The 24,904-nt window shown below is 37.1% G+C and overlaps 1 protein-coding gene across 2 annotated transcripts in view; it reads left to right on the top strand.

Annotated features, from left to right (window-relative positions):
- Nucleotides 1-24,253, top strand: part of CERT1 (ceramide transporter 1) — a 74,470-nt gene extending 50,217 nt beyond the window's left edge. Inside the window, exons 7-18 of one of the 2 annotated variants that reach the window (XM_056513357.1) lie at nucleotides 1,024-1,181; nucleotides 6,933-7,025; nucleotides 9,641-9,727; nucleotides 10,493-10,585; nucleotides 11,163-11,240; nucleotides 15,478-15,573; nucleotides 16,235-16,367; nucleotides 16,494-16,564; nucleotides 17,838-17,966; nucleotides 18,715-18,844; nucleotides 20,069-20,205; nucleotides 21,324-24,253. In XM_056513357.1, the coding sequence (XP_056369332.1) occupies nucleotides 1,024-1,181; nucleotides 6,933-7,025; nucleotides 9,641-9,727; nucleotides 10,493-10,585; nucleotides 11,163-11,240; nucleotides 15,478-15,573; nucleotides 16,235-16,367; nucleotides 16,494-16,564; nucleotides 17,838-17,966; nucleotides 18,715-18,844; nucleotides 20,069-20,196 (1,196 nt within the window). In that variant the 3' untranslated portion in view covers nucleotides 20,197-20,205; nucleotides 21,324-24,253. The remainder of the gene's footprint in view (nucleotides 1-1,023; nucleotides 1,182-6,932; nucleotides 7,026-9,640; nucleotides 9,728-10,492; nucleotides 10,586-11,162; nucleotides 11,241-15,477; nucleotides 15,574-16,234; nucleotides 16,368-16,493; nucleotides 16,565-17,837; nucleotides 17,967-18,714; nucleotides 18,845-20,068; nucleotides 20,206-21,323) is intronic. The other variant, XM_056513359.1, reaches the window with a different exon arrangement.
- Nucleotides 24,254-24,904: the final 651 nt, after the last annotated feature.

Below are 24,904 nucleotides of genomic sequence, written 5' to 3'. Positions count from 1 at the left end.
GTAATCACTTCTTTGAAAACGAGTTTGATTCCTTCTAAAAGGGGGGCATATAAAACCTCTAGAGACTTAAACCACTGCTGAAGACCATGTGATGACTGCTTTCTGTTCCCAAAGTGCAGACGCTGTACTGTATTGTTACAGAATGAAGTTCTGCTCTGCTCTTGCAGACGAATAAACTTATATTAATTTGTACTTTTTAAACTGTAAAAGTGGTATGTTGACAGACTGGACAAAAAAATATCAAGCCAGGTGATAAGTCATAAGCTTGGTCTCTGGTAGTAGCAGGAGTTTCTTTAACTTGCTGGGTTCAGTCAGCTTCAATTTGAGTGTTACTTCTGCTTTGTAGTATTTTTTGACATTCATGTGCAGTGCTTGGTATGTTATTATGTCAACCTACGTACCAGTGTGACATATAATAGGTACTTTTTTTTGTCACACATTTTAAACAACTTGTTTAAATAGCCTTAGCAACAGATGGTCTCGTTGACAGCATGAAGCAGTTCTTGGAACTGTAAAACTCACAGTACTTGGAAAATTCAGCACATTTGATGCTTTTATCTTATACCTTTTTACTTTGAGGTTTTAAAATCTGTAATTACATGCTTAAAACAACCTTGAATTATACATTTTGGGTTTGATGACATTTTGAAATTGTTCCTTTCTTAGTGCTGAGTCTGATATGTTTTAAGGTTGCTCTGTGTTAATTAGGCCTCATTTCAAGCTGTCAAACTGCTATTGTTACAAACTATTACCACTCCCTCCACCCACATGATTTGCAGAGTGCAGAGTAATACAGCATTACAAGCAGGCTTGAAATACAGTATAGCAAGATGAACCTGCAAAGATCTGTTTCTCCTTTTGAATCTTTTTCTTTATCCTGTGGATAGTTGTGGACTTTATTACCACTTGAGATTTTTATTTTTGAATTAATTTTCTAATCTGTTGTCTTCAAATATTACATATACATGTGAAGTGCTAGTTTGATTCAGACAGCTATCAATGATCTCATATATGTGTTTTTAGTGTTTCCACTTGTGACACCCAAAGGAATTAATGGCATAGACTTTAAAGGAGAAGCTATAACTTTCAAAGCAACTACTGCTGGAATCCTTGCTACACTTTCTCATTGTATTGAACTAATGGTAAAACGTGAAGAAAGCTGGCAAAAAAGGCTTGATAAGGTAAGATAATTTTCCTTTTACTTTTGTTGAAAAAACAAGTTTCTGTAGCTTGAAATTTGAAATTTCAAATAAGCTGTTACTAACTTTTGTACTCAAACGAATGCTTTTATTTTTATGTACAGCAGTTCTTGATTTCAGGTGCTTTAATTATTAACCCTTTAAAATGTTAAGGAGTCTTATTCTGACTGGTGATAGTCCTGTTTTCTTTATATCTATATAGAACCTGAAATTATCTCTTAGTAGTAAGTCTATTGCTTACAGTCTTCTGACATAGACCTAATTTGTGCTTGCAAAATGATGTGAAATGTCTTAGTATGATGAGTGGTGGTGTCAATACTGGGGAGACCAACCAGTTTGATCTTTATATGTCTCCTCAAGATAAAATTGTTTCACTTTCCTTTAGGAAATTGGGGAGATTAAGTTATGCTTTATTCTAATTGGTTAAATCTTCTGTGTGCTGTTAGAGTATCTGTTAATTAGGCAGTGATAATTCATTCTGAACCTACTTAACTACTCTAAAAGCTCTAAAGGAGCAGTGTCTTCTTGTCTGAGATGAGTTGTTGGAGGCATGGCAGATTGGAGTTCAGACTTTAATTTCTAGAATCTTGAATCTAGAATCTTGCTGGTGTGCAGTGCAGTTGTCATTCTGTTCTCATTCCACGTGTTTCCATGTGGTGTATATCATGTCAAATCTTTGTGGTACACTGTTCAAAGAATGAACATATCCAGACAAAATACATCCATGTTTGAATACTTGACCCTGTCTTCTGTACTGTTTGTGCATATGTCAAAGGCCCTGTGTCACTGTATTGTGACTTCTGTCAACAGTTCTTTACAGGTTCAGCTGAGCAATTGGTGGAATTACAGTAGATCCAGGACTTGAAGCCTGTTTGTAGGATCATAGTGGAGTTCAGGTTGGGTGGAGACCTCAAAGGGTCTGTCTTGCTCTAACCTTCATCTTAAAGACAGTTTGAATGAGACCAGGGCTTTATGAAGGCTGTAGACAACACAGCTCTTCTGAGCAGGTCTGCTGCTCACCCCCTGTTAGAGTGAAAAAAAATTGCCTTGTCCGTTGGAGTAACTTTTATTCCAGTATCTGGTGCTTATTTTTCAGCCTTCTCCTGTAGACTGTGAAGAGTCCGGTTCAGTTTCTTTATTAGTTTTTTGAACATATTAGAAGGCTACTGTAAGGCCCCCAGCAAAAACCTTCCCGTGCTGGACAAACACTCCTCATTTGTGGTGAGGAGACTTTCCAAACCTAGAGCATGTTTTCCTTGCCTGAAGTTCAGTATATTTTAATAAAGAATAAATAATATATTAAAACAGAATTTCAATTTATTTAGATTTGGATTATGTCACTTTTTTTTATTGTCTTGTAGGCTAACTTTAAAGCACTTGTGTAAGATGCAAGTGGTTAAAAAATCAAACCTAAATTTCACTTGGGGTCTTGTGGGATTAATATCTCATACAGCATGAGTAAGCGCATTTTAAAAGGGCTCACAAACTTCTTTCAATTTCTTTTCCCAGGAATTAAAAGGAGCAAAAGCTCCTGAAACCTCAGAGTTTTCAACTTGCTCTGCTTTGGCAGACTTGCAAATTTCAAAAAGGCCCGTTAGTCAATGACATTTTCTAGGTTTTAAAGGACTGTCATGATATTAAGTACCTGAATTAGTACAAAAAGTCATTACTTTGTATTCCTCTCTTTGCTTGCCATTTGGAGATTTCTTAGTGAATGAAATAGACTTGTGATGGGATAGCCTTGGCAAAAAGTGAAATACTGACCACCTCTTCAGCAGGATTAAGGAGAAAAGTAGAATGAGAAAGCTCATGGATCAGGAGAAAGACAGGAAGATTGCTTTCTGGTTTTTGTCACAGCAGAACATTCTTGACATGTGGAAAATCAATTTGTTGCTGATTTAAAGTAATGTGAACTTAATGAGAGACAGAAGAGCAAACACTAGGATAGATTTCTTGCTGCTTGGCCTGAGCTCGACTGCATTCCTTCCCTGTAGGCTCTTCTACCTAGAATCATAAAATCACTAAGGTTGGAAAAGACCATCAAACCTCATCAAATCCAATGGTTAAGGTAACCCTTCCAGGTCCACCTCTAAACCATGTCCCTGGTGCCACATCTGCACCTTTTTTAACATTGCCAGGGTCAGTGATACCACCACTTGCCAGTGCAGGGCAGTCTGTTCCAATGCTTGTCTGCCCTTTCAGTGAAGAGTTTTTTCCCAATACCCAATCTAGCCCTCCCTTGGTGCAATTTGAGACCATTCCCTCTTCTCATGCTTGTTACCTGGGAGAAAAGACCAACCCCACCTGGCAACAGCCTCCTTTCAGGCAGTTGTAGAGAGCAATGAGATCTTCCTGAGCCTCCTTTTTTCCAGACTGGGCACCCCAGCTCCCACAGGCACTCCTCATAGGACTTGTGCTCCAGACCCTTCATCAGCTCCATTGTTCTTCTCTGGACATCATCTCCACGTCCTTCATGAATTGAGGATCCCAGAACTAGACACAGGATTTGAGGTGTGGCCTCAGCAGTGCCCAGGACAGGGGGACAATCCCTGCCCTGCTCCTGCTGCCCACATCATTGCTGATCCAAGCCAGGATGCCATTGGCCTTCTTGGCCACCTGGGCACACCCTGGCTCATGTTCAGCTGCTGTCGCCAGCACCCCCAGGTCCTTTCCAGCCTGTGGCACTGCCTGGGGTTGTTGTGACCCAAGGGCAGGACCCAGCACTGGCCTTGTTGAACCTCACACCACTGGCCTCAGCCATGATCCAGCCTGTTCAGATCCCTCTGCAGAGCCTTCCTGCCCTCCAGCAGATCAACAACCCACACAGCTTGGTGTCACCTGTGAACTGACTGAGGCTGCACTCAATCCCTCTGTCTAGGTCATCCATAAATATACAGACCTGGACTTGCCCAAATACTGAGCCATGCCAACCAACACCACTAGCCACTGGCCACCAGTTGAATGTAACTCTGTTCACCACTATCTGGGCCTAGCCATCCAGACAGATGTTTCTTAACCAGCAAAGAGTATACCCATCCAAACCATGGGCTGCCAGTTTCTCCAAGATGATGCTGTGGGAAATGGTATAAAAGGCTTTAGGGAAGTCTAGACTGGTGACATCCATAGACTTTCCCTCATCCGCTAAGCAGGTCTCCCTGTCGTAGGAGCTGAGGTTGGTCAGGCAGGGTGTGCCTTTCATGAACCCCTGCTGGCTGGGCTCCGTGCCCTGATTGTTCAGTACGTGCTGTATGCTCTCACTTGAGGTAGTATGTGCCATAACCTTACTGCCTGCTAGCAGCCAATGCTAGAGTGAGGAATGGAGGGTTTGCAGTTAGTCCAAAACACTTCATCATTGCCATTCCTTCCTCCTCATACTTTCTCCCAGTTCTCGTGCAGGTAGCCTCCATCAGTGACAGCCCTCTCGGAAAAATCTGTTGTAGTGTGGATGCTTCATGGGACATGGTTCCTTCAGGAAATATCCCTGCAGTGTGGACATACATGTTCTCTGCCCTGGAGCTGCATCTCCTCATCTTCTTGGTCTTATCTCCTCTGCTGTTTCTCATTTTTTCTTCAGTCTTCTCTGAGTGTTCAGAGTGTTTTTTACTCCTTTTTTTATCCCCTCAGAGAAATGTCACATAGATGGTGAATGGGCTCAGCTGTGTGTTGCAGTGAGTCTGTTTTGGAGCTGGCAAGAGCCACCTTTGTCTGCCACAAGGCAACCCCAGTCTTCTCCCACTAATGCTACCCATGTGAGCAGTACCTTGATGCCTACACCCTTAAAGACAGCAATTTAATGAATTTAGACCTCTGACAGCAGTATTCCACAGTGGTAGAGCTGCTTTTTTTTAGTTTTTATCTTTTTGTTGTAGTGCTTAAACATCACTTTGTAAGAGCAGCTTTTATAGCTATGTGCCTGATCAAAAGACATTGCTTTCCATGTGATAGATAAATGTGGGATGAGAATGGTGTAGATCTCTTTACTCTCGATTTTCTTGAATCTGTGTGTAAACTTCTCTGAGAAGGAAATAAGTATTATGAGATGATAGAAGTATGGATTCTATGGTTAGTTTGCTTTCATTACCAAAATAGTAAATGTCCAGAATGAAATTGATATGAAGCATTATCTAAAGTATTAGCTGAAGTAATTGTAGTTACAGCTTTTCTTTCCACCTTTTACACGTGGCTCTTAAGATCTTGAGCTTGACTTTTTGTTTCCAGTGCAGTATATAATACATTGAATGTATTTTAAAATAGACTTTTCTGAAAATGTATGCACATTGTATACACAAAGTATTTTGTCATTAGTATTTGATCCACTGTTTTACTTGAATCAGTCTTTGTGATAATGCTTTTCATGTTGTCTTGACTGCAGCAGCATTCTTCTGTTCTTGTTTCTGCCTTCCTTAATATTATTGCCAAGAGAAGCTGGCAAATTTGGAGAGTCATATTTTGACACGTGTGAATTGTAACTAATTTGCAGATTGAATTACAGAAAGTGTGAGGATTTGGGGTGAGTGGAGAAGAAGTTGTGTTTTAGGTGGGGTCTGTTTTGTTTTTCCTTCCAAGTCTGGTAAAATTTTTTCTCAGTGTTTTTCTCAGTGACTTATATTCAAGTCATGCTTTATATATCTTCAGGACTTCCAAGTTCCTTTTAAAAAATATAAACATGAAGTTTTGTGAAATCTCTTAGCAGGTACTGTCTCTTTGGTACTTCAGAAGGGAGAAGCCTACAGTCACAGTTAAAGACAATATTGTCTACATCAAAGTGGGGTTTTTTTGTGTATATGTGTAAACTTGTACTACCTTGTTCTACATCAAAAGTATTGCTTAACTGGAAAATGTGTTCGAGGGAATGTTTCCACCAAATTCCCAGTTAGTAAACTCAGCCTTTCAATACTACTTCGGGGTTTTCCACTAAATCTGTTTCAGTTCGGGTTGCTAAATAATTATATCCTTATCTGCAAGAAGTAGTATGTGATGTCCACCTTGAAACTTAACTTGCTTTCACCTGAAGTGATTTTGAAAGGGGACAGAGAAACATCTTGTGAAAAAAAGCTGATTCTTGCAAAAATGTCAGAAGTGTTTAAAACTTTTTAATGGAAACTGTCTGGCAGTATGCAGAATTTGTAGAGGCAGTATTAGTCTGATTTTGGCATTATTATTATTTTATTCAAAATATACAATGATATAGTCACCATCAGGTGCCTACATAGACTGGCTGCTAGTACAGTCACAGCCTGTTATGGGAGAAGGATGTCAAGTTGCACTCTCTGCATGGAGTCCACAAAATTGTTCTAATTGCCCTAATTATACATACAAACTTACAGGGTATGACTTATCAATTTATAACTACATTCTTCAAGTTAGCTTTTTGCCAGTTTTAGTTTTTACCATTTGTTATCCCCACCCAAGCATCTGTGTCAAGGAGGTTTATATGAAGTATCAGATAGAAAGTATCACCCCAAATGAAACATGAACAACTATGCATAAACATGGAAACCAGTTTTTCCTTGCTAATCTGGTTTCTTCCACTTGACTTATAAGGTATCCTCAAGGTAACTAGTTCCTCAAGTTTTCTATTATATATTCACATATATTGCATACATGCAAATAAATTCAGAAACTCATCAGCTTTGCAGTTGCTGCTTGGAAAAAATACCACCCTGGTCATTCCATTTATTAGCATGTTGACAGTTCATTTTCACTGCATCAAGTGGTCATGTGATTTTACAGGAGACAGAGAAAAGGAGAAGAATTGAAGAAGCATACAAAAATGCTGTGACAGAACTGAAGAAAAAGTCCCACTTTGGAGGGCCAGACTATGAGGTACGAATTCTAGTTTTGCAATTTTTTTAAAACACCATGACTTTTTCTGATGGATTGACCCTGGCTGGATACCAGCTGCCCACTAAGCCATTCTACTGCTCCCTTCAAGTGGACAGGGGAGAGAGAATATAATGAAAGTCTTTTGGGTTGGGATAAGGACAGGGAAAAGTCACTCACCAGCTGCTGGCAGAGGCAAAACAAACTCAACTGGGGAAATATAGCTTAATTACTAATCATATCTCAAAAACCCCTTTCCCCTACTCCTCTCTTTTTCCTGGGTTTAACTTTGCTTCCAAGTTTTCTGCCTTCTACCCCTCAGCTGTGCCAAGAGAAAAGGAACAGGGGTTGTGGTCAGTTCATTTCACATTGACTCTGCCAGTCTTTCCTCCTCACAGGGAGCACTTCTTACAGTCTTACCTTCTCTAGTGTGCGATTCCTCTCACAGGAGACAGTTCTGCATGAACTCCTCCAACATGAGTCCTTTCCATGGACTGCAGTTCTTCATTAACTGCTCCACGTGACTCCTTCCAGGATGCAGTCCTTCAGGAGCGGGCTGTTCCAGCATGGAATCACAGTCCTGCCAGTCAACTTGCTCCAGCATGAGCTTCTTTCCATGAGGCCACAGGTCCTGCCAGAAGCTCCTGTGTGGACTTCCCACAGGATCACATCATTCTTTGCGCATCCACCTGCTCCAGCGTGGGCTCCTCAGTGGGTTGCAGGTGTATCTCTGCTTCTCCATGGATCCTCCATGGGCTGCAGGGGCCCAGCTGCTTTGCTGTGGTCTGAACCAGGAGCTGCAGAGAAATCTCAGCTCCAGCATGTGGAGCACCTCCTGCCCCTCCTTCTTAACTGAGGTCTTTCTCTCACATACTCTTACTCCACTCTTCTCCAGCTGCAATTGCAATGGGGTTTTTTTTCCCCTTTGTTAAATACATTATCCCAGAGATGCTGCTCTAGTTGCTGATGGCATGGCCTTGGGCAATGGCAACAGCAGGTCCATGCTGGAGCCAGCTAGACTGTCTCAGTTGGACATGGGGGAAGCTTCTTTCAGCTTCTCACAGAAGCTCCCCCTGTAGCCACTTCAGCTACCAAAACCTTACCACACTAACCCAATAATCTTTTAAGATTGAGTTGTTTCAGTGAAAGCATAATTTACAAGTGTGCTTATGCCACACTTTTTCACCTTGCAAATTGAAACTGTATGAAGAATCTCAGTCCTTCATTTCTTGAGTGGAAGTATATCTTTGCCTTCAATGTTTTGCTTTTGTCTGAAGTATGTTTCTTACAGATATTCCTGTTGATTTTTTTGTTATTTTCTTGTACATTTGACACCACTTACATGTAATTGTACTTTCCTCGTTACTTGTTCGGCTGTAGAAACAAAGCAAAAATATGGAAACTGACAGCAGAGGCAGTCCTAGAAGATGAAGTTTAACTTGAACTGATTTTTAATTTGTCACTACCGCTTAAAATATTGTGTTTTGAAATGCAGATTTTAGGTTCCTTTCTTCTGTTTAAATGCATTTCATCAGCATTCTCCTCAGTGGGGTATACTAGTTCTATCCTGAGATGCATAAATCAGCTATTGAAGTGTAATCATAGAATGGTCTAGGTTGGAAGGGACATTAAAGATTATCTATCTCCCTGCCATGGGCAGGGATTCCTTCCACTAGACCAGGTTGCTCAATGCCCCATCCAGCCTGGCCTTGAACACTTCCACAGATGAGTCATCCACACCCATGTAAGCTAATGCACCTGTAATAAAGTACATTTGACCCTTTCATGTACATTAATCAAACACATTTCTACTTTCAAGCCATAGCCTGACAAATAGTACTCTACAGATATTTAAGATACTTGGCATTAGATTAATTGTTGTCACTGAGACGTGCACTGTAAAAAAATAAAATTAATACGAAGTTGGACTTTGTTTATTTGGTTATGAACCCAGCTGCTTTTTTTCAGGTGTCACTGCTGATACACAGTTTCGGGGTTTTTTTAAGCTTACAGGAATAAGTTGTTATACAATACAGTAAAAGCAGTCAACCTAATTTTATTACATTTCTGCTTTAATTATTAGACTAGAGTTTTCAATCCTTTACTTAACTGTGCCTGCTGTTTAGTGCTAAAGTGTTGTTTCCAAGAAGTTTCAAGAGATCCCCAAAATTATGTCTTCCCTCGTATTTTTGAACACATACCTGAATATCAGTGCCTTAAGGCACTGAAATACTTGTCATGAGTCTAACTGCAGAGTTATGTTAATAGATGTACTTTACTGACACTGTAAACATTTTTTTCAAGAGAAGGCATTTAGTAATTGAACACTAAATTTGGTGTCAAGGCGTACTGATACTATTATTCTGTTTCCTGGTTTTTTTTCTTTATGGAACTATCATTAAATTGTTGTTAGAGGGAGACACTTCATTTACAAGTAAAGGTATTCAGAGAACTTGTAATCTAAGGATATTGGTGAAAATACTTGATCTGTAGAAGAAATTTGATTCCATCAGTTATATATAAAATATATATATGCATTCGAAGTGGAAATATGAAATTGAAGTGGAACTTCTATGTCTCAAGAACTTTTAACTAATTTTTTTTTTCTTATGCTCTAGGAGGGTCCTAATAGTCTGATTAATGAAGAAGAATTCTTTGATGCTGTTGAAGCTGCTCTCGATAGACAGGATAAAATGGAAGAACAGGTATTAAAACTTCAGAAATATTTTAATGATGAGCACTTCCTGAGAGACTTCTGTGACTTATAGTCTGTCCTGAGGTATATCTCCTGAAGCTCTAGTTATTTTGTTCTGACACTGATCAGGGAACTTCCCTTGCTATTTTACAATAAAATATCTGTCTCTCAAAATCTAATAATTGATCTGAAGTTTCTTTTTACTTTAGTGATATATGGAATAGGAAAGATATAGTGCTGCCTGACTACTTCATTAACTAATTTCTTGAATACACTTCAGTGACAAGTATCAAAAAGGGATAAGATGATTCTAGAAAATATAGAGTATGAGAAAGCAGAGCAGCATATAAAATGAGAGGGAATAGCAAAGTCATGCATCATTTGTCATAAAAGAGTTTATGCTTAGGAATATAGTGAATAACAATGACTTTTGAATTAATTAAAAGACTTTCTGGTGGACCTGTAGTACCCAACAGAGTTTACCCTATGTTGGGATCTCGTAGCAAAGAGTAAAGGTTTTGAGTGGCTGTGATAGTACTACATGGATCCTTAGTGCTGCCAGTGTGTTTTCCTTAACTTAGAAATATACCTTGAAGTTTAGATTAATTCAGTCTTCAGGCCCACTCACTGAGAATTCTAGTAGGATGACAACTTAATGCCTGTCATGGACTGCATTAGTTGTTGTAGTCACTATGTAGATTGAGCATGACTCACTTTGTTTCACAGTCCACCCCGTAGCAGCTGACTAATGATAATTAAACCTATGTTTTTGCAGTCCCAGAGTGAAAAGGTTAGATTACACTGGCCAACATCCTTACCTTCTGGAGATGCATATTCTGCTGTGGGGACTCACCGATTTGTGCAAACGGTAAGATACATATCCTGATCTCAGAATAATGGGCTAGTCTGTGCTATTTCTATGTAATATTTTGTATGGGTAGGTGAGTTTTTTCAGTGTTTCTAGTAACTTCCAGTGGCCTACTCATTTTTTGAAAAAAGTAGCTGGAACTGAAGAAAGACTGCTTTTTTTCTTGGCTCAAAAATAGTGATTTGAGAATACTCTTTACTTGTCAAGCAGAAAAAAAGGAAAAATCCCAACTTGATACCTCCAGGGTTTTCAAGATACCTTCACCCAGATTCATTGAATTGATTTTTATTTAAGAAAAAAAAAAAAAAAAAGAAAAATAAAATAAAAATCTGATTGGTTGTATCAGAATCGGTTGACTTGTTTTTTAATGTTACTGGAAACACTATGCTCCTGTCAGGGCTACGCTGGGAGCATAATATATAATAGGTGCATGAAATCAGCATTTGCTGCTGTGCTTGCTGCTTATGGTGCTTTTGTTTTCCTTTTCTTCATTATCTTGTGCTTGCAAGTTGGTACTGAACGCTCTGTTGTGCCTTTGTTCTGATTACTTGGTTTTTTCTTTGTCTGTCTCTGGTAGCCCTATAGTCGCTCTTCCTCCATGTCTTCCATTGATCTAGTCAGTGCCTCTGATGATGTTCACAGATTCAGCGCCCAGGTACTGTATTGATGTGTCAAGTGGGGATTGCATATCTTTTCTCTATTTCATCCTCTTCTCTAGAACCTGGGTTTGGTTTTTTTTGTTGTTTTTTTTTTTTGTTTTTTTTTTTTTTTGTTTTGTTTTTTTGTTTTTGTTTGGTGGTTGTTTTTTTTTATGTCAATCACTGCTTGCTTTAAACTAGTACATTGAGACAAACAAAGGAGTTTTCTATTCCTGTACTAAATGGTTGTCTGTCTTTTCATCCAGCTTGCATGCATACCACTTGTGCAGAGGCCCAAATCTTGTGAAATTATTTGGTTTACATCAGTAGCTTTAATAAAAATGCCTATAGTTTGAAAATTTTGTATCTCTAGGTATAATGAAAACAGAATAACCAGTTTTAGAGATGGTCTTTGCTTCAGATTGAAGAATTTTTCATGCTATTAAATCAAAGGTTTCATTTTTGTCTCAAGTATTTATTTGTAATGACATTAATACATTGAATCTTATGTTTCACTCTTACCATTTTTTACCTCTGTGACTGGTTTGATTACCAAAAGGTCATCATGTTGACCAAGAAGACTGGGTATGACAAATCATGTTGAAGAGTTTGTGTATTCACTTGTCTTTCAGAAATTTAGTCTGACATCCTGAATATGTCAATATCACCATAATGACATGTTCCAGTAATGTACAAAATTACTTTAGGTGCTTGTTAGGAAATTGATAGTTTGGAGTAGAATTAGGTAGGTGTTTGCTTTTTAATCTCCAAAACAGTGGTTTAGATATGATATTCATGCTATTTCTTTCCTGCTGTGAAATCATATATGATTGTGAATATGGAGCTTCCTTCTGGGATTTGCTCTTTTGGAGAGTTTTTAAACTATTAAAAACAAATTTTAAAGTATTTAAAGTATTACAAAAGCTCCAACCAATATTTCTTTTTTTTTTTCAAACAGGAATGGTTGGTTTGTTTGTTTGTTTGTTTAACAGAGCCTGGAATTTTATTACCTCCAGAGCTTACTACCAGCTTCATGAGCATGACCAACATTTAAGGACTAGCCTAGTAGACTAAAATTCCAAGACCTTTTGCAGTCAGTTTATTTCTGAAATCTGAACCTAATGCAAGAGAAGAAGTATGCAGGTCCTATTGCACAACAGTGTTAGGCTCATCCATGGGTACTCCAGTAGCTGAGTTAATTTTCCAAGTGTTTTTTTCTTTGAGAGGAGAGATAATAAAGCGAGGGCCTAATAAAGTAAGGGAATAATATGTAATAGAAATCAAGTTTGATTGCCATGATGGAAACTAGTACTCTGTCAGGTTGTGGGTGCAGAGATCGTTCAGCATAAGGAAAACTCATATTTGCTAAGATATGCAGGTGTTCTCATTTTCACCTCTTTTATGCCTGTGATAACATTTCTGTATTCATATGATAAACCTGTGTTGTAGAGCACCACTTTGACTGCAGAACTGATGACTTATAAACAAACATGAGGTGGACCAGGTCCTTATCACAATAATGCAAATTGTGGTTAAGTATCAGGATCAAATGGACTGGAGTAAAGTTGCTCTTTTCACCTGCTGCATGGGTTATACTACATGAAAGTTACTGTGGAGTGCCTCCTAATCCAGTTTCAAGTTAACTTTCATTACAGAAAGTATGAATATCCCCACATGCAGTTCCACCCTCCTTAAAACAAATTTTGCCAGACTAACAGGTCATGCTCTGGAGTTTCAGTTCTACTGAACAAGAGAACAGAGAGCCTGATGAGAATAGCAGACCTTTTAATTCTACCTGCTATGGACATCATTAAAAAATATATTAAAAACTGGCCTCCATTTCCAAGCTGACAGTTTGGCTTTAAGAAGGCAAGCTAATATCTTGATTCTTAATAAATGACTTTTTTCCTAGACTTCATGTGAGTGAAGGGAATTGAATATCAGTAAAAGTCAAGTAGCAACTGGCAACCCAGTTTTTAAGAAGAGTATATTTTTTGAAGAGTATAAACATGTATTCTGATGAGAGTTGTTTCTTCAGGGTGCCTCTAGAAAGGCATTGTTGTCTCTGCCAGTTGTGTGGGAGTTCAGATCACTTTCTTTTAAAGATCCATCAGCTTTATAATAGGTTCTGAGTAGTTCTTAGGCCTTTAAAGGGAAGAACTTGCCACTCAAAATGCAGGTCAGGGCTGTGTGGCATGCAGGTTGCCAGTGTTTTTGCAGATCTTTCTTGTAGCCAGCTAGGAGCCCAGAGGTAATAGTGAGCTTCTCAGGTGGGAGAGAATCTTTAGATTTTAACTGTGCCTCTGAAATAGGTGCAGGTTGAGATGGTGACCAGTGCGTAGACTAAAGTCAGTTTGTACAGACAGTGTGCACAAGCAGGTTGTGTAAATACTGCATTTCCTTGTGTAGCAGGAGAATTAGATTGAATTCCTGTGGATGCCTCCTTCTCTTCTTCCCTTGAGATCTTCCTCATCCCTTTGCATTTAGCACATAAAGCAAAAAGTATCAAAAGACATAAGTAAATGTATAAAGCATAGCTTTGTCCTTAATAAATTAAGTGGTGGGATAGAAAATACATAAGGGCCTGAAGGTATGGGAAGTTAGTGTTGAGAGCATGGCAAGGATTCCTTTCTTGAAGTGTGTCCTAGAGCTAATAAATTGAATATTTAAATAGCCCAGATTCTTACCTCGTTTCTATTGTACTGTCATTGTTTCACTGGGGAAAAAAAAAGGAAGAAACTTGAAGGAAACCTGTTAGTAACTGGCAGCAAAAGTTGGCTTGTCTAGAAGCTGAAAGGTAAATCTTGGTGGTGCTTTTTGTTCACTGAAACTCAAAACCAAAACACCCAAAACTTGGATTGATAACTTTTCCTTGTCTAGAGAAGTCTATGGTTAGTTAAACTAAGACAAACTAGGATATCCATCCAATGGATTTTTTTTTTCCTTGTGCTTCTGGAGTTTTATTTATTCAAATACCTTTTTTCTTTCTGATCTTACGTGTATTGCCTGTTGAGTACATAGCAAAATTACTGCCTTAAATTAAAAGTAAATAACGTCTTTCAATTCTGCACCATATATAAAAAGAGATTAATTATTATTTATTTTGCTTTTTACTTGTTTTCATACTTGCTTAAATATGTTTTACATATTTTACTGTACACTAGGCTTCATATTTTTGTAAGTTGTCCAAAAGCATCCAGACTGTTAATTTTGTGATTGTGATTCAACTAATCCTTGTGTTGGTCAATTAACTAATTTTGTTTGTAGTGTTTTTCCTTTTTTTTTTTTTAAAAGGTATTTTCAGTAGTTCAGGAAAATGCTGTGAATCATCTGGATTTGCTTGCTGTGACAAGTTTTAGTAATTATCTTCATTTCATGTGGAAAAAAATTATTAAAGTGTTTCAAATACTTGAAGCATTACACAGCAGTGGATACCCTATGATTTTCCTTCAGTTTTTATTTGGGGCATTTGGAAAAGGGTAGGGAACCAAAAAAACAGAATAATAGGTCTAAAATAAGCATCGTTTTCATGTTCCAATACCCATTTTCAAGCATATTCTATGGAATAAAAAATGAGATAGTCACATAGCCTGATAAAAATATAGCAAATATTTGGCTGTAAAAAAAAAGGCACAGCTGCTAGCAAAATAAGTTTTAAATGAGCATTTTATAATTATAGAATCTCTGTACTGTCACAATCCTTTGAGTGTAGGCATTTCTGGTTTTTTCCTAGCTGTCAACTGTGCAAAGATGTCACTGAAACAGACCAGGCATGCTTTGCTTGTGACTTTTTTCTTCACTGTTCTTCCCATACAACTTTTGATACTCATTTGCTTTTTAGAGCTTGTCATTCTTCCTCCCTAACCCTCTGTCTTTGTTGAGCTTTTTAAATGCTCTTCAGTGAGTATCTTACAGTGCGTTGCAATTCCATTTAGAGATACTTACAGATCCTATCACCTGAAATAAAGAACTGTTTTAGGTAGAAGTGATGAGGTTTCACAGTTTAAAGGCACAAAGGCAGGGTAGGAAGTCCCCACAGAGAACAAAGTTGAAATTTGAATCAAGATTTTGGCTTTTTTTTTTCTGAAGGCCACTATTATTTGTTTGTTCCTAACCTAACAGAGAGCTCTCTCGTTCAAATTCAGCTCCTGCACAGGAATTGAAGTATTAAATTGTGACTCCCAGTGCTGTACAGTATCTCGCCAAAAATACGGAAGGAAAGAGTTAAAAGTGCCTATCTTTTTTCTTTTACAGGTGGAAGAGATGGTACAAAACCACATGACGTATTCCTTGCAAGATGTAGGAGGAGATGCCAATTGGCAGCTAGTGGTAGAAGAAGGGGAAATGAAGGTAAATGTTTCAGATTTGGTGAATTTGTATAAGGTGATACACTGTGAAGACAGATACTTCTGGTATACATTTGGCAGTGTTATCTTTACTGCTGGACTCCATGATCATAAGGGTATTTTCCAACCTAAATCATCCTATGATTTCTGGAAATATTATGGAATACTGGAATTCTGGAAAGTTATGCTGTTGAAACTTCTCTCTGGGAATAGCATTGTTTAGTTTGGGACTGGGGTCCATGACAGCTGTGGCTCCCTATATATTTATTCATACAAAATTCTGTGTTGCAATAGTTTCATCTTTGTGGGTTTCTTTCTCATTCCTTCCTACTTAAAGCTAGGTATCAAAGTAATGTGCAACTTCTATGTACAAAAGTAGCAGGAGTAAAAAGTTAGTGTCAGCTGCTCCACTGTGCTTAGGAAAGCATGTCGATGGTGATAAATAAGCTAGCTTAATAATTTTTGGAGTAGAAACCTTAAAGCACTGGTATTTTAATATTAATTGCCACATGAGAATGTCTTCTATGGGTGTTACCAGAGAACATTCTCATGGCAAATTATTAATGTAGTGATCTTCTAGGTAAGTGGTTCATTGGTTTAGGTTATTTTGAACTGGACAGTTTTGACAGTTTCTGTTCCACATTTTTCTTTCTGTTTGGCTGTAGGTATACAGACGAGAAGTGGAAGAGAATGGAATAGTTCTAGATCCTTTGAAAGCAACCCATGCTGTTAAGGGGGTAACAGGACATGAAGTTTGCCACTACTTCTGGAACGTTGATGTTCGTAATGACTGGGAAAGTAAGGCATTGGTTCTTCAGCTTTGCAAGTTTTTCAGCAAGAACAGTGTTTATAGCATTGCCCTATTGTCTGTGATTGTGCACTGATGGATTTTTTTCTTTTCCTTCTATCCCCCACCCCTTTTAGCAACAATTGAAAATTTCCATGTTGTGGAAAATTTAGCTGATAACGCAATCATCGTTTACCAGACACATAAGGTAATAACAATCTGCATACTTTACTGAGATGTCTGAAGCATGCATATTCTAGTATTATTCTGAATATTTTACAGTCTTAATGATTTAAAATACTGTTCTGGACAATATTCCAGAACAAATTCTCTTTTAAACTTCAGCTTTCATCAATTTCTCAAACTTTTCATGAGAGCGTAATTGGTTGTGCATGTGTCTGATAGAGCTAGGCCAGTGAGGCCTGCTTTTGATCTTGTGATTATATCACTGCCAGCAAGAGTCATTCAGAGTAAACAGAAACAGTAAATCACCACTGACTACAAGGAGGAAATCTACACCACCGTATCAGATATTTTTTTGCAAAAACAATTATTTGACGTACCAAGTATTGCAAGTGTTTTTAATTGTTGGTGAGCATTTGTTCTTGTACCTTAATTGTTTTTCCCCCAAAATTGTTCTGGTGTCAATTTATAAAAATGTTCATTTGAATTACAACCCAACAATTAAAATGTAACGATCTAAAAAATTTACAGGGGTGAAATATCTGTACTCATCCTTAGTATTGCATGTTTCTAAGTATTAGTATATTCAAACATTAAAATTTTTTTTCCTGACAATTTTACCAGTAGTGCAGTTATAGTAAAACTTCTTTTACAGAGGATTCATAATTTTGAATAAGACAGTTGTGTTGTCTGTATTGGTTGTGGTAAAAGCCAGAACTTTTTTCTCCTGTTAAATATCAAGAAAATAACTTCTGTTTATTTTCTTATTTTGTCACATTTTTCACTTCTAAAGCTTTCACTTGGATAATATCAGTTTGCTGTATCTGTCTTACTGAAGTAGTAGTTTTTTTAAGTAATAATTGTTTTGAATACATCCTTCCTCTCTCTTTTTCTCTGGAGGCATAAATAACTGTAGATGCATCCCTATACACCAAACCATTTGTTCCGTTTGTAGCTTACAAGTGTTAACTAAAATGCAAACTTGAGGTTGAGGGTAGGTAGGGTAGCTGCCTCTTCCTATTTTTTTAACTGAAAAATTCATTGCAGTTTGGCACTCTGCATTTTGAAGGCCTTAAAGTTTTGCCCTAATTTTCCTTCGTATGAAATGTAGCCAACCTGATATTTCTGCTGCCTGTTTACAACTATGTTATCTTTCAGTTTTCAGAATGAAATTACTAACTTGAAGCTACTTGAGCATTAGTAATATAACTGACCTGGTTTGCCTTGCTTGGTTTTTAATTTTAACTAAGGATAGTAGTTAAACCTGGAAAAGCTTATGTTCAGGTGTTTCTCTGCAGAGAGTGTGGCCAGCCTCTCAAAGGGATGTGCTGTATTTGTCTGCCATCAGAAAGATACCAGCATTCAGCGAAAATGATCCGGAAACATGGATTGTGTGCAATTTCTCTGTAGAACATGACAGTGCTCCTGTAAGTAATATTTTGATTCTGTGAAGTTCTGTCTTTAAGGTTGTTTTTCTCTTCCATGGTAATGCATTTGCAGTGCTAGTGGGAGGGAGATGGAGGGTTTTTACAAAAATACTGTTGATTTAAACCAAGTAATAAAATGACTTAAATGCGTTCTTAGCCAAAAGCTTTCTTGTCTTATCTCTCAGTTGTCAGATCTAAGGTGTTACAGCAGAACGGAAGCAAAGTTTCTGGAGATGTAAAAACATTTTAAAGAGTTGAGGTTTATTTTGTATGTAATCAAATCAATATCTTCAGTATTGTCAAATATAAGAGTAGATTTATATAATTAGAGATAGGGCTAAGTCTCCATTTTACAGTTTTGCCTTGGTTCTACTAGACAATAGCAATGATTGTTTTCCTTGGATTACTGTTCTATAGCCTGCTTTCAAGGGAAAAGTTAATTGATATTTGCAAATGCAGACATTATTCTTTAAATCTTTCTTTACTGATTTGTCACAACAGTTGAAGTAATTCACTTTTAATTGTTAAGCAAGAAACTTCAGATTCAGACATTTTAGATCCTTTCCCTATCCACCATTTATCTGTCATTTTACTCCCTTACGTGTTACATCCATCTAGGTGCTAGAATGTAGACTCCCACAAACACAGCTTCTAGAGTGTCTCAGACTTAATGATGGAAAAATGTTCATGCTCAAGTATGCTGAAACAAATTTAGTTTAAAGCTTACAGTGTTTCATATTTTTGGCAGCTGAACAATCGCTGTGTCCGTGCCAAAATAAATATTGCTATGATTTGTCAGACATTGGTAAGCCCACCAGAGGGCAACAAGGAAATAAGCAGGGACAACATTCTGTGCAAGATTACATATGTAGCTAATGGTGAGTATAAAATTTTTCAGTATGAATTCATGATAGATGTTAATTTTGGGGAGTTGAAAAATAAAAAAAAGGCATGATGCCTTTTCCATTTTCTGTTAAATAAATAAATATGTATATAGTGTTCATCACATTCAAAAGGTTTCAAATTAAGGTGCTACATGAACTGGTGAATGGGATCATTCGTTATGTGGTACTCTGGGAGGAATAAATGGAAGAGCTATGTAGGTCATTCCTATGTACATAACCTTGGGGTGGAGGAAGGTGGGCAGAAATGTCTGCAACTGGAATGAGCTGGCATAGCTTTTAGTTTCAGTAATGGTATGCTGTGTTTTTTCCATGTACAACCGTAATTTTTTTTTTCTCCCAATTCATCTCATTAGGCTGAAAAACTGCTGATAGTAAGGATACAGTTCGTATCCCCTGATGCAAAGAAGGAGTAAATATGTTTTATATGAAGATGCTTGCAAGCTGTATAATCTAGTCTACATATCTTAATTTTTTTTAAATGATATAATCTTTGATATTGACTGAAAAATTGTCAAAGCTGAATGGTACTGTAGCTGTACCTAGTATTTAGCAATGTATTGTAGTATTGGAGATGCATACTTACTATCTCCTCTCCTAGAGCTACAAAACGCTTCAAGAGTAGCTCACCCTGCTTTTTACTTTCTTTTAAGTTTCTGAATTACTTTAAAAGTATATTTTCACTGCTAAATTCTGAACTGATTATATGCCAAATGATAGCTTTTTCAGCAACATACTTCCCCTGTGAATGAAAATGTAGTTAAAAGTCTGTTCAAATTTTGTTTAAAGGCTTTATAATCATTTGCAGGGTGTTGCCTATGTGGCAGTTCTGCAGTCAAATGCAGTAATTATTGAAAAGACTGACTGCTTTCTTTGAAATAGGAAGTCGCTCAAGCCTCTTTCTCTTTTGTTTCTTGGTAGCCCACAGAGAATATAATCTTCTATCTGGGCATTTTCCCAAGACTCCCTGTATAATGTATTTGATGTTTTCTAAATAATGGCATTGTAGATCTGGACTGAGCTTGAGTATTACGAATAGAAAGTGCTACAATACAAGCCTTGGGGCATAAAAAAATCTGCTGATGGTTATTCTTTCCTGTTACTTCAGGAAGAGTTGCAGGAGTAATGAACTAAAATTTACTTTTTCAGCATTTAGTGGAGTTGCTCTGTTTCAGTGTCCTTCTTTCTGTTTACTCCTAGTGAACCCGGGAGGATGGGCACCAGCATCAGTGTTACGGGCAGTGGCTAAACGAGAATATCCAAAGTTCTTAAAGCGTTTTACATCGTACGTACAAGAGAAGACAGCAGGAAAGCCTATTTTATTCTAGTATTGGCAGGTATACATACTTTGTAATTCTTGATTCACCATTTTCAAGGCCAGATGGAAGTACGCAATCTATAAATGTCTTACATGATTAGCATGGCTTCTTCAGTGCTTGATTTAGTATTTGTTATGCTTTTTTAAAACCGTTTGTAATTTGTGTGTACAGGCTGCACAAGATAGCAGGTATTAGTTTTCATAGACTTTTATGGGTTCATCTTGCAAGTTTTTGCATGCATGTCCAATTTGCATAGAAATAAAATAGGATGAAGTACTGGTTTTTTCCAACTATCTCAGGCATTTTGCTCTTGTTCTGTAAAGATACATACTGAAGTTACTCTAGAGCCTCATGAGGTTTTTATAACTTAAATTCGACTTTAAATTGCATATTTCATAGACTGTTAGTACATTTCAGTTTTACTTTATATTGACAGAATAGTTTTGACCTAGGATTTTCATTAATGGAACTTGACTGACGGACCAGCATGAATTACTTGAGTATTTAGAAGATTGTGACTGAAGTTTTTAGCCTTTCTGATGAACCTAGGAAAGAAAAGGGGTTTTCAGATGCTTTCTGAAGTCAGTGGATATATTTTTAATGTTATAGGTTATTGGCAAATCTAAAGTTTTTTTAACTGTTATATGATGATTTGAAGAAGAGGAAGAGGATTTTGATGCTATCTGAGCCCCTTAGTGGTAAATAAGGCTTAACTAATTTTTGTTAGACTCCTGCTATATATTTTATTTACTGTAACTGTCATGTCAAACCACAGAATTCTGTTTAGTTGTGCTGATGTTACAGCATTATTCATTCACGTCTGAAGATGAGTCTTTTAACACTTCTAGGTGTGACATAGGTTACTTCTATGTTTGGGTTCTATTTACTGTGTCAGACTCCAAAAGTCTTAGTTGTTTCATTCTTCTATGACTGATATCCCTGTAATGATTCATAATTTTAAATGTAAACTCTTAAGAGACCTAGTGTAGGTAAAGCATTAAAAACACAGCATCACAAGCCAACAGTTAACACATGTTCATAGCAGTCCTGGTTATACTTAAGGTGCTTAACAAGTTCATTTTAATAGTAGTATACAAACTTCTCAGTTCTGTATTCTTTTCTTTGCTTACCTGCAGCAATCAGAACAAGACTGGGTGAGCATTCCACATTGGAGAAGTGATCATGCATAGAGCACTCCATGCTGGAACGAAGGATCTACAGTCTTTTTATGGGCCAGGTTCTAGGCTTTGTATACTGAAGTGAAGAAGTGTTGCAACACCATGGGGTTATATTTAACAATCGCTCTCTCCTGCTACCTTTCTTGCTGAATCAGTGTGTAATTATAAATACATGTATTGATAACATGTATATGGCTCTATTTTTATTTGCTTGCTTTGGAAGAAGAGTGCATACAACTTTGAATCACCAACATGGGCTACTGTGTTAATTTTAAACAAGTTGTAGAATTTCATTGTCAACCTTCCTAAGATACTTGTGCAGTTTTTGTGCATGTTTAAAAAGCACAAGAGACAAATGCACATATGGCATACTGTATGTGCTTTATGTGCACAAAAATCTGTGTGGTATTTTGGGGATGTTGAGAGGAGTGGCTTCAGTAAAACCTAGGTAACTTGTTGGTAGGTTTTGTTTTGCTTTGTATAATCACAGTTCATTGCTGCTGGTTTCTATAATGAATCATCTTGTTACATAAAATGCCAGTTAATATCTGAGGGCTGTCAATATCCTTATGACTTTGCCTTTTCTATTGTCTTACTCTTATGACGATCTTTAGTTCTGAAGGAGTAAGAGTGTGAAAAGCTTTATTTTTTCCAGATATCTTTATATTTCTATTGTATTTTTTAGTTATGTAATATGTGCTGCAGAATTTTTGTTATTAAACATGATCCAGAAATATCTAGAAAGATTCTGTATGAGAGGGCAAGAGACTGCCTAAAACTTAGGAGACATCTGTCCATGCTATCTGTGGACTGCTTTCTTGGATGATATCCCGGGCTTTCACAAAGCTGTGAGAAGGTACACTATAATATTTATTGAAGTAATTTGGATTATATAAAACAACATTCCCAGTCTAGATTGAGGATGAGTACATTATTTTCAAATCCTGCATGTGTTTTCCTCATCTTAATAAAGCTGTGCTGTGAGGTTCATGTAGAAAATTATTTTCCTCTTGATCAAAAACCCATCAGAGCTGTAAGAATGCGTAGTTCTTACTGGAAAGTTCCCTTTAGCTGCTGTGAAAACATAAATGTCAGATGTTTGCCTGCCTTTGATTCTGGAGATACTTGTTAGGAGAGAACTGTGTTGAGCTAGTACTGACTGTGAGGTCTTTTATCCATGTCCTGTAGTTGGAAACTACGGAGACTGCTTGGTGTTTTACTAAACTGTGTATCTTGAGGAAAAAAGTTTCGGATGTATTTTCTTCAAAAGAAAGCTGAAAGTGAAATTTATTGCATATAGTGTGCTAGGTGCCTGAAAAGAGATATAATACAGTAACTTAGTGAAGATTTGGTAAATGATTCAATGTGATCTGCACAGTGTTGAAAAACTTCTGTTCATCTTCTCTGTAGAGATGAAACCGTACCTAACACATGAATACACACGCATGCGGATTTCATGCTCCATAACTCTTCCCTTTTTATTTGCCTTTCTCTAATGATGTGCATGGAATATGCCTTATTACAGAGTTATTCTGTTCATTTGAATATGTAGAAAAGTGCCTATATGGTAATGTTAGTAAGGCAAATAAGATGAAAATTTGTACATCTTTACTATATCACCAGTGAGCATTTTATATACCAACGTTTAAAAACAAAATCTTATACCTCAAATGTACTTCATCTTTTTACAATCAACCAAGAAGTGGTACATTCCACCATACAAGCCACTGATGGGAACTTAAAAAAGAAAGTCCAAAATATAAAGTTTAACTCCTTATTTGCCGTTTCTGGTAATTGTTGGAACATGGGGAAGTTTATTAATTTAATAGGATAGCTTTATTTTACAAAGGTATGGAAAGTTTACAAAGCAGTATATAAACTTATATCATTAGTTGCATTTGCACTAAATGTGATGTACTTTTGCAATTTATTCTGTAAATAAAATGACACTACAGATACTATTTGTAAAGAGTATGTTTTACTTTTAGATAAAGGCACTGGTACTTCACTTTAGCTAGCCCTGCCCAATGAGATTTGTAAGAGGTTTTTTTTTTTTTGAAGACTATGGAAGGAGTTACATTACTGAGAAATCATTATTAAGGGACCTCTGAAAAAATATTTCAAGAGGCAGTAGGCCTCTCAGATTGTCCTTGTGTGAGTAGCCATTAGATCTTTTCTTCTGGAAGGGATGTTGCTTTCATGGTTTTATACAGTTTCTTGAGTCCCTCCCTCTTGTCAGTCACTGCCAGGTCTGTGTGCTCTTGAGTTCATTTCTTCCTGTTAACAGATCAAGAGCATTAATGCAGCTGTGGTCTTTCCAGAAGCAACTTCTGACTCTAGAATGGTTGTTTTATAAGCTGGACCAGTTCAAAAAGCTGAAAATGCAGCAGTCATCAGATATTGTTCTCTGGATAGCTGCATCTGTTTGGAGAATTTGGATGTTACCAAACTAGATCTGAAGGACATGACTTGATAGAACTTGTACTGGGCTTGAAGATGAGATGGTTGTTGTTATTCTGTCTAACAGCCTGAAAATCTTTGACAAATACCTGTGAAGAATGTGATGCACTTTGAAAAAACCTTACCTTTTACTTAATTGGGCTGAGCTGGCTTATCTGAAGTTGTGCAGATTCTCTTTAATCAGATTGTCCACCTGTATTTTTGTCAAGTTGTACAGATAATGCTGTATTTGAATTGCCACTGTTCATTTACAGACTTAAAACATGAATCATATTTTTGAGTACCTTGAGTGTGTAGAGTTGTAACTGTTCTATAATAGCTTTATGATCCTAATGATAAGTTTTAAAAATTAAAAGAAGTTGGCTCTTACATGTTACAATCACAAATTTAAAACCAGTATTTAAAAGTATTAAAAATTATGAAGAAAAGTCTTGGCTTCTTGTTATTTTTTAAGTTTCTCCAAACATTGGAAAGTTAAATATTTTACCTTTTAACCAACTCTTAAATCATTAATAAAGTTATATACAATATTCTAGTGCATGGAAAACTTCTAACAGGAAAGCAGTTTACTTGTGTTACTGAGGTTACTGAGATGAAAACGTGAATGCCACGTTAGGTTATACATTGAGAAGTTCATTTTGTGCAAGCAATCAGAGGGGTGTTAAAAGGTGCTCCTTGTACCGTGTAGTCATAATACAGAGCACTTCATGGGAAGAATAGCAGTCCAAGACTAAGATGTGCCAGAGTAAACTTTGGCTTTTCCAAAGTAAGAATAACTTTTAGTAACTGAGATGAGCTCCCATGAGCAAGTTTTCTTAATGGTAGAAATAGGTGGTGCCTAATGGATCAATTACAATCCTACCTTTATTTGTTACACAGTTACTTCTTTATATAACAATCAGTAAAACTGTAGAAACCTTACAGGTATGCAGGACTGGAGGAACAGTTTGAGGTAACAGAAGGCATTACTTGAACAGAAACAAAACTTACCTGTAGTTCAGCTGTATCAGGTCTCTTGTAATATATTGCAAAAAAGAAAGAGTCCTGAGGTAACCTCTGACTTTAGAGAATGCAGCTAT

Source organism: Oenanthe melanoleuca, chromosome Z (assembly GCF_029582105.1).
Source record: "Oenanthe melanoleuca isolate GR-GAL-2019-014 chromosome Z, OMel1.0, whole genome shotgun sequence".
NCBI lineage: Eukaryota > Metazoa > Chordata > Aves > Passeriformes > Muscicapidae > Oenanthe > Oenanthe melanoleuca.
Note: the sequence above shows the minus strand (reverse complement) of the source record. Positions and strands in the feature narration are given on the sequence as shown.